At 30.0% G+C, this 10,260-nt stretch overlaps 2 protein-coding genes across 3 annotated transcripts in view; both read right to left on the reverse strand.

The window, feature by feature from the left end:
- LOC107447184 (probable serine/threonine-protein kinase DDB_G0282963) overlaps positions 1–3,660 on the reverse strand; it is a 25,513-nt gene extending 21,853 nt beyond the window's left edge. The window contains exon 1 of one of the 2 annotated variants that reach the window (XM_043040700.2): positions 3,491–3,660. The gene's annotated coding sequence lies outside the window, so the exon portion shown is untranslated. The remainder of the gene's footprint in view (positions 1–3,490) is intronic. The other variant, XM_043040699.2, reaches the window with a different exon arrangement.
- A 4,977-nt stretch (positions 3,661–8,637) lies between these two features.
- LOC107447178 (uncharacterized) overlaps positions 8,638–10,260 on the reverse strand; it is an 18,232-nt gene continuing 16,609 nt past the window's right edge. The window contains exon 6 of the mRNA XM_043040698.2: positions 8,638–8,828. Coding sequence (XP_042896632.1) covers positions 8,681–8,828 — 148 coding nt within the window. The 3' untranslated portion in view covers positions 8,638–8,680. The remainder of the gene's footprint in view (positions 8,829–10,260) is intronic.

Genomic DNA, 10,260 nt, shown 5'->3' on the forward strand with positions numbered 1-10,260 from the left:
TTTTTCATACACTTGTATCAAGTTTGTATTTATACAACATAACTTGTAAGTTCCTTATAAATATTAGTTATATGTTCCTTATATGTCAAAAATGCATAGTAATAAACTTTTAATTTTCTTAAATATAAAAAAAAAAAATTTTTTTTTCTTCAAAATATTCAAAATATTTAAACAATTTTTGTGCAAAATTTTTCTGCACATGCATTTGAATATAAATTTCTGAGATTTTTAAATCTGTTATTTTACCTTAATTTGAATTAAAAAATATTTTAAAACCTGCTGATTACCTACAGCATAATTAAATTTCAATATAATGCATGGCAACTGTTGGTAGTTTTGAAGTTTATATATTTTCTGGGCAAACTTCAGTTTTTGACGGTTTAAACCAGTATTATACCCTTGTCATGTCAAAAACCACTTTTTGACGTCAAAAGCCCAACCCTGTTTTAATTACTAGAATATATATTTTTTTAAAAATTTAATTCTATGAAAAAAATTTTTAACGCTAAAATTTATGTTTAAATGGGCTTTTGTATTATGATAAAAAAAAAATCATGAATTTCCCTTAAGTTTATTTCAATTTATCTAATTTTTTTTTTCTAATAAATTGTGTCTGATTTTCTGATCCTGTTTTTTCCTAAATAATCAGTTTCGCAGTTTCTAATTTTAAAAATTTAAAAGTATTTAATTTTATGCAACGATATTACAAGGTTAACTGAAAAAAAGAATTTAGTGCCTAGAACAATGATGTTTGTATAAAAATTGCTGTCAATATGTCTGAATAAATACTTTGTCATGCGGCCCTTCATTGGTCTATCTGCTATGCATGTGGCCCTTCACTCAAAAAGGTTGTACACCCTTATATTAGTGTATTGCTTAAACTGAAGCAAGGTGTTAACCAGAATCAGAAGAGGGCAAAAAAAATATATTAATATAAATTTTGGAAGAAAAATCTCACAAACAAATAACCATGTGCAAAAGCAACCAGGAAAAATTTATAACCAAGAGAAAAAACAAAAAATATAAATAAGAACAGTGATACGCTATTCGCCACATTGCNATATTAGTGTATTGCTTAAACTGAAGCAAGGTGTTAACCAGAATCAGAAGAGGGCAAAAAAAATATATTAATATAAATTTTGGAAGAAAAATCTCACAAACAAATAACCATGTGCAAAAGCAACCAGGAAAAATTTATAACCAAGAGAAAAAACAAAAAATATAAATAAGAACAGTGATACCATGTAAGTCAAAAAGAGGAATTCAAAATTGATAATATAAGCACTTACATATAGCGAAGTAAAAAATATCTATGTAAATCTAAGGAAGATTTTTTAAGCCATTATTTATAATTACTCAAACTATAAACACAACATGCTGCAGTACTGGCAATAGCACCTTCTGCTAAGGAATAAGAAAAGTATGTTTGCCATCAAGGGATATCTTATCTACGAGTTAACATTAGGCTACATTAGGGTTAATTAAAACCCTTCTAGTTGTTTCCTTTCTGTGATGTTTTTTTTCCTTCTTTTTCTATTTAGTTTTTTGCAGGCTGCTGCCCAGTAGTTGGCAAGACTTGGCGATTATTCTGCCACAGATCACAATATTGAAATTTTCTCTTTAGATTTATGCAAATCGGAAATTTTTTTTATCTCATTATAAATCTTCAGTTTGCATAAGAGAATAGACTTTCTTGAGATGAACAGAATTTCTCAAATTAGGGGAAAAATCACTTGCTCCACTTAGAACTCATATTTAAATAAATTTAATAATGTTTTTCACAGCCTGTATGATATTAAAATCATAAGTTTTTAACATTCAACACAAAACGTTTGCAATCACTTTTAATTTTAAATTTTGTTCCAAAGTACAATTATGATCATTTGTCATTAGAAAACTACTGCAAACACTTTTTCCGATTAGAGCACAAACCTTCTTCAAACTACGCTAGATAATAAAAGAAACAGATTGTCTAATTTGCAATAAACAGGTGCATAACTTATAAGAACTAACAGATTGAACAACTACTTCTTCCAAGGGATTAAACCTATTAAAAAACAATATCAAGAAAAGATTCCTTGTGCTTATTTTACCATTTAAATGCTTCTCAATCTTTTGTTAGTTCTCTTTTTTAGGCTTTATTGCTTGTAGTATTTAAGATTAATTTAGATAAATAATTTATAATGTTAGCTACATTTTTATGTCATTTTTCGACATTGTGTATATGCATTGTAATCAGTGGTTCAAGGCTAGGAATACGAAGTAACATATCACGCATGCATGGAGATTTTTCTCCTCCCTATCGGGAATTTTAAACTTCTATATTTCAAATGTTCTAAATTATTAATAAATTGTGCTTGTGGAAAGATTTCTGTATAGTGATTAATGCCAGAATAATCGCCAAGTCTTTGCAGGTTACGGGCAGTGGACTGCAAGAAAAAAAAAAATCACAGATAGGGGCTAACTTGTAGGGTATAACTGAAAGCCACGCCCAAGCAAACCTCTAAAATTTTTTTAAAAAAAATTTTCACGTTTAAAATCAATTTAGAGTCTTGGCAATTGTATTTGGGGTGACATATCATGATATGGAAATATACCCGTAATTGTTAAAAATAAAAGTGCTTATTCCTTAAACCCCATGTGGTTTTAGGAATAAGCACTTAAATTACAGTGGATTAACATATAGATCATAATATTTGAATGATTTGGATCTGCTTAATCTGTACATACTGGATCTACTTTGTCTTAGGGGCCGTTCAAAAAGTATGTACACAAAAATTTAGAAATTTTAACCCCTTCCCCCACTTCGAACATTACCATACATAAGGTCTTACCTCCACCCCTAGAGTATGTACATTTTATTAGTCTACCCCCCTTTTTCATAAAAATTAAAATAATTATGTTTCAAATAAAATTAAATATTTATTTAAAATAATTTAGTCATTTAAATTATTTAAACATTAACACCCACCTTTATCAGTACCAGAAAAAGTTTCGGGGAAAGTTGCAAATTTTTTATTTTGCGAGACAACTTTTTTTGAGAACTGATTTACTCATTCTAACAAGTGGTCGCTGTGTGAAAAAAGATAAAGAAACAGATGTATAATACATGCGTAGGAAAAAGTCAAATTTAAATTTGGTGTATGCTTATAATATACGTACTTTGTATAATCCCCCCCCCCCTCTGCACATAGTACAAAACCGTACAAAATAGCAAATCCCCCCCCCTTCGGGATGTACGTTCTTTTTGAACGGCCCCTTACTGATCCATTTTAGCTCAACCATAAGATTTAAAAACATCAAAATGTTTTATTCAGGGCCTTAAAAACCTAGTGAAAATCCTGCTAACTTACAATACAAACTGCATTGATTTCAACTAATTAATCCTATCCGAAAACTATCGTTAAGATTTTTTATATCATACTTTATTTTTTTAATAAACTCATTGCATTACTTTACTTAAGGAAAACTATAATAATAAGAATCTCACCGGGAGAAATGTAACTAGATCTGGTGATTGAATAAAATCGTTGAATGAAATATATTATATTAAATGCATAATATTAAATATAATAATAAAATGTATTTAATATTAAAAACATTATTAAGTAAACAGGAAATCAAGAAATATTTAACCGCTACATCTCGGATGATGTTAATTTGGCGGGTATTTTTGGAGCTACCAACTGCAATACGCTTATAGCTTGCTTGTAAAGTTTTTAGGGTATTAGGAGGAGAGTTAGATACAAAAATATGATAAATGATGCTGCCATCTAGTGAGAATCATGAAAAAAACTGCGCTAAAATACGGAATTTTGTAACTGGTGCTGCTTTGTAGTGACGATTATATGAAATAAACTTGAAGAATATTCGGTATAGAAAACTAGCTTTTAATGGACAAACAATTTAAATTTTCCTTACTTAGAGAGACTATATAAAAGTAGATAAAAAATGATTTATCGAATTTAGTTTTGTTTTTCTAGTTTAAAAATGTAAAATTATCCTTTATGAGGACAGAATAGTAAAATTTTAATTACAGTCACTTTTAAAGAGATCAATGTACTGATTTTGTACTTTTTTCTGCATCGTATTTAAAATATTTTAAATGACTACGTATTTAAAATAACAAATTCGAAAATATTAAAGAATTTACCTATTCTGTATCAATGTTAAACAACAAAAACACATAGGATTTACGCAAGATAAAGTAAATAAGTAATATAAATATTTATAAATAGAAATTGCTCATAAAAGTAAAATGATTTTAAAGATAAGGAACTGAACACAATTTCAATTTTAATAATTCCAATTTTAGCTTTAAAAAAAGTTACACTTAGCTAAATAGGTTAAAACTCCTTAGCCATTACAAATTAATATTTTTCTTCAATTTGATTAGGAGAGAATTGAAAAATTTTATGAATTAAAAAATTCCAGCAAATCTTTACTTCTAGAACATTAAAGAAGAATCATCAAGTTAAAGATCGCATGATGGAAAATGTTGCACAGAGTTGCCACAAATTATTTATGACAAACCTTCAAATTATTTATAATCAAGATTTTTTGTCAAAAATACAGCTTTTCTGTCAAAAATACAAATTAAAGTTTTCTTTTAACAAAAAATGTGCATTTAAATCATTATTTGTACCGTAGAGTTAATTTATTTCATGGAGATGTAATAATAATGTTATTTTCTATGACATGGTTTTTATCTAACTATTCTATATTCGACCATAAAAATTTAAAAATACTCGATTTTATGAAATAGATGTTCCTTTTAAAATAAAGATTTAGTTTTTAAATAACAAAGATTTAGTTTTAAAGATTTAAGATTTAATAAGTTTTTAAAGATTTAGTTTTTTAATAACATGTTCTCGTTCTCTTACATTTCTACAGCATATTTTCATTTCGAAGAAAATTTTAGTGTTTAAGTTTGACTGTCCCTCCAATTTGTATAAAGCTGCAATGCAGCGCAGTCCACATTTCGCAGGAGCTATTCGACCATTTCGCTTAGATTATGCCATGTAAAATTACATTCTTTAAAAGAATGTAAAAAATTGTATATCATACAATTTTATATTCGACGTTTTGTGACTGATTTTTAACGTTTTGTGACTGATTTTGAAACTTAAAATATTGTCTGCATTAATTAAATAGCATATTTGAAGTCACCCTCTTGAACAATTAAGATTGAGTCCTAGAACGTGAAGATTCAATCATTAGGATCAAAAGTTATTCAGGGTAGTCCGTTTTATTTTTATATATTTATTTATTTATTGCACTATACAACTAATCCCTGTGTTAACAGGCTCTAGTCTTCCTTCTTATATCCATAAATTTGTCGCACTATTATAATAAAATTTTTCTTTTGCTAATATTTTCTTCTATTTATTATAATGAATATAATTCAAATTTTTAATCATCTTCTTGATTGCTAATTCTATACAAGAAAAAAAAATAGAGAATACTACTTTTTTCTTTAAAGAAATATGTAGTTGTAAACGCACACAAGATAATTGTGAGTGCTGCAATTTTTTCTATTAAAACAGTTCCTTGTTAAAAATTAGTAAACACATTTTAAACTTCTCATTTGACGCGCATTTGGCATAACTAGTAAAACACAACTATAAATAATCTATAATCAAAGATCTAGTCTATCCCCATGAAAGAATTTAAAAGTATTCAACTAGTCTTCAATAAACTTTTACTAACCAGAATTTTTGCCATTTTCAATGTTATTGTCGATTATAAATGTTTTTAGATCCATAAAAATATTATTACTTTTCACTATTTTGAAAACAATTCTCCTTATAACTAAGTGAGATTTATAAAATAACCAAGTAATAAATGAGACTCATATAAAAACTATAAAGTTACAATCGTAACAGCGAAGTTATCATTAGAATTTTCATTTTATTGCATTGCTAATAAAAAACGATAACGTTCCAAATTCTTGCTACCAAGAGTGACAAGCAAAATCCAATCAAATTGTCGCAAGCTAATTGCTCAGTGGTTACCATGTCCTTGTTGCCATACCGTAGTAGAAACTGCGGTTAAAAACCAATGGAATATCTGCAAGTGACGTAGTGTGTCAATTTTCTTAATTGACACATTCTAAATTCTTGCACAAAGATTCTTTTATATAGATTTCAATTCTCTCATTATATATTTCTATAAGCATGTTATGCCCTGCAAGATGCGGGGCAAAAAATGACTAACGGTGATATTTTACACAAATATGACCAAATAAGAGATAACACTCAAAACATGGCGAATTTTACACTTTATATTGCAATTATAATTTCATTAAATTTGTTTTAGGTTAATAACCAATTAGAATTTATGAATTACGGAAAACTCTTATGAATAGTAAAATTACGCATAAATTTAAACATAAATCACATTAATAAAACTTCCTGGAATGTTTAGTTACTTCCCACATAGCCTCGTAAGCATAACATAAGCGGAGGATACACCGGAAGTTTTCAAAATTTCTACCAGATTTAGGAAGCTTGTTATTGTTTGTATTCAGTTAACTATCCATACTGAATGGAAATAGCAGTCGAAATTTTTCCAGCGCTCAAAAACAGGCACCAATTTTCAAAACTGAAAAGACGTGAATGAGAAGAAACAAATGTGATCTGCTTGAGGTTCTTGTCTTGGATAGGGAAGTTGGAGATATTAAGCATAGCCCTTTCGAGTAGTACATCTGAGATGTATACACGATGTTGTCAGAACGCATTTCGTCGTTAGTTAGCTACTGAATCTCTCTTACGAAGAGAATTGTTTTACTAAAGGTAGGAGGTATCTGAAGTTTTTGGAGGACGGTCGCACTTAAAGAATAACAGGAAGCTTACGGAAAGTAAAATCCTATAGCCAGAGCATCGTGGCTATAACGGGGACGTGGACATCTCACCATCTGATACAAGAAAGGGAGAAGTGTCCACTTGAGTAAGTCATTTTCTATTCTTAGTGCCGTATGGACTTGCTTGACAGTGAATGTGAATAAAATGAAATAAAAACATGATAGATAAAATATGAAGCAGCAACAGTTTAGTTTCATTTAGGGTATTTAGATACTACTAGAATTTTTTATTATAAAATTTTATTTAATTTATTTTTATTAAATTATTTTTAAAATTTACCAAACTAAAAAAAAAAACACAACAATTGTTAATGTAAAGTTAAAATACATCTTAAGTACTAAATATTATTGGCGATCGAAATGGTCTGCAGGTGGCGTAAAGCAGAACTCTCTACCTATGGCAACACTTAGCATGGTTTCACCATTAGCGTATGGATAGTCACAAGAGAAGTAAGTAAGTCAGTTTCTCTCTTGATCTTTAAATAGATTAAAAACTTTTAAGTTCGGAAGCTATTTGGAACTGAAAACTATATTGTGCTAAAGGAAAGTGTCATTTAAACTAATTATTTAAAAAAAATACTTTGGAAAATCAACTACGAAAAATATTAAGAAAGAGGAAGATATCGTAGTGCATTCCTATACAGCTGAGAAGAGGCGGAGAGAGAAGGGGGAAGACTCAAGACATGGAACTGGTGTTTTCCACAGATGGCGTATTCGAGAGTTACGATCGCGAATAGGTATAGAATACGATCACGAATAGGTATAGGTCTAAAATAATAACTCCCCCAGACATTCGTCTGGACCTGCGGCTGTAACTTTGATAACGAAGTATGACTATTTCAAGTAGGGATGCGGGATCAAAATTTTAGAGTGGTTTTGGTGAGAGAAAGGGAAACTCTTTCTTCGGTCTACCCAGAGTGGAGCTCCCTTCCCTAAAATGCGCTGTTCTTGTTCCCATAGCACCAGACGGTCTCAGACTTTGTGGCGGGAGGAGTTCTTAGCTAAAACAAACGATATGGGTAGTTGACTGTAAACAATAACAAGCTTTCGAAATCCTGAAGAAATTCAGAAAAACTCCCATGTATCCCTCCGCTTATGTTACGCTTACGAGTAGATGTGTGAATAGGTTTAAACTTAATATTTCAGGAAGTTTTATTGTTGTAATTTGTTCTTAAACTTACGCATAATTTTACCATTTTTATGAGTTTTTCCGTAATTTACAAAATCTAACTGGTTGTGAACCTAAAACAAATTTAAGAAAATTAATATCAAAACATAAATAAAGTGTAAGGTTTGCCATGTTTTGAGTATTATCCCTTATTTTGCTATGCTTGTGTAAAATATCATATTTGGTGAAATATATATTTTATCATGGAAAACGCACAAACCAGGTTCTCCTTCTCTCTCGATGGCAATTAGAGGGGAAAGGTCCTTTTGCACTGCATGCGATTGCCCTAGACGTGCGTGTGATTGTTTAGAAACTACACGTGAGACCAAGGCAGTGAGTCGCATTGGGCCCCTTTAAGATTAGAGAAGTCAGAACCGAACAATTTAGAAGAAGAATATTTTTGCTTTATGTAGAGTTTGCCCACTTTCCGTTGAGTTAGCTCACACTGAACCATTCCACCAGGGCCGTCTTTAAACTATTTGAGGCCCTGGGCACATTAGGATCATGGGGCCCCTANGAGGGGCCTGCATTCCACCACCGCTTTGATGAAACACAGTTTATAGTTCAAAAATTAATATAGTGTAAAAATTCAAGAAGATCGACTAAATATCTTCAAATATAACTTTATTTATTGTAACAATCATATTAAGTCATGAGATATTATATTTATTTAAAACTTGCACGACTGTATCGGCAGTTTCCTCTCTGAACTGTGCATGCAGACTGTGGTAACCTCCTTCGAATTCAATGAATTCAGCATTTGGAAAATGTCCTCTAATGTGAGGCATGTGGCTCCTCCTAAAACATATTAAAAATTAATTATTAATGAAGTAGAAACATTAAAAAAATGATGTAAATTAGTTACAATGAGTCACATTTTCGGTATTCGCGATCGCAACACTCGAATACGCCATCTGGGGAGAGACCGGTTTCATGCCTTTAGCCCTTCTCCCTTCCCTTTCCTCCTCTTTTCAGTTGTATAGGAATGTACTACGATATTTTTCCTTTTCTTAATATTTTTCCTTTTTATTTAATAAAAATATTTTTTAAAATTTCCACGATACTTTTCTTTAGAACTATGTTTAATGTAGTTTTCAGTTCCATATAGTTTTTCAAGTTAAAAGATTTTAATCTATATGAAAATCAAGAGAGAAACTAACGTGCTTCCTTCTTCTATGACTTTCCACACGCTAATGGGGAAAGCATGTGAAGTGTTGCCATAGGAAAAGAGTTCTGCTCTACGCCACCTGCAGCCCATTTCGATCGCCAATTTTTATGATCGGGGGAAATTTTTTCTCCTTTTTGATTAGCTCATATGGCCGTTTAAATCAAGGCATGTTTGAAAAGCTTAGTAAGATAATAATGTGAGACAAATTCTTATTTTTTTCATTTATTTCTTTTTCATACATTTTTGAAGGTGGACACTATCGGTGCTGGGCAATGACGAAAGTGCAGCAGACAAAATGGATAGGGCAAGTGAACCACTGGCCCGGGACACCAAACTTCTAAGCCAGTTCAGAGGCTTTTTTATATATAAATGCAAAAATTTAAATTTTTTGTTGTTCTGTTTTGTTTTTGGGATGATTGTTTACATGTGAGTGCAGATGCAATGGAGAATTATTTATTTATTTTGCATTTACATCAAATGCTGTGTGTATTGATTCTTTACAATGGCTAAATTTTTAGTGGCATACCTAAAGTTACAACTTGTTTCATATTTTGATGGATTTCTCTGTATGATAATAAATAAGTTCTCTTATTTAATGAAGTTGTTTTTTGTGGCCTCTCTTCTTTCGACTGAGCTCAAATAAAAGAGTGTAGAGGAATAGGAAAAATTCTAATTGCAGAAAAAAATTAATACATTTTTGTAATCAGCCTTTTTCGATGGTAGTTCGGTTTGAGACATTTGTCGGTTTTGAGATCTTAGGTAAATAACTATTTTTGAGTTCTGAATTAAAAGTTTTTGAGCATCATCCATATTTGGTTTTATTATTTTAAAAAATAACCGAAGTAAGTTTTCGAAAACTCTAACTTCTTTTCAAAAATTAAGTAGTAAATTACCTATTCACAATTACTAAATGACTAATTTAATTGCTTTACATTTCAGAGAAAAACAATTTCATAGTAGTTCTAAAACATTTCAAGCCGTTATTTCTTCTAATTTAATAAAACAAAATGTTACCTTTATCTTTTATTTAATAAAGGTAATGCTTATATATATATATATATA

This window comes from Parasteatoda tepidariorum, chromosome 5, assembly GCF_043381705.1.
Source record: "Parasteatoda tepidariorum isolate YZ-2023 chromosome 5, CAS_Ptep_4.0, whole genome shotgun sequence".
In the NCBI taxonomy this organism is placed as follows: Eukaryota; Metazoa; Arthropoda; class Arachnida; order Araneae; family Theridiidae; genus Parasteatoda; species Parasteatoda tepidariorum.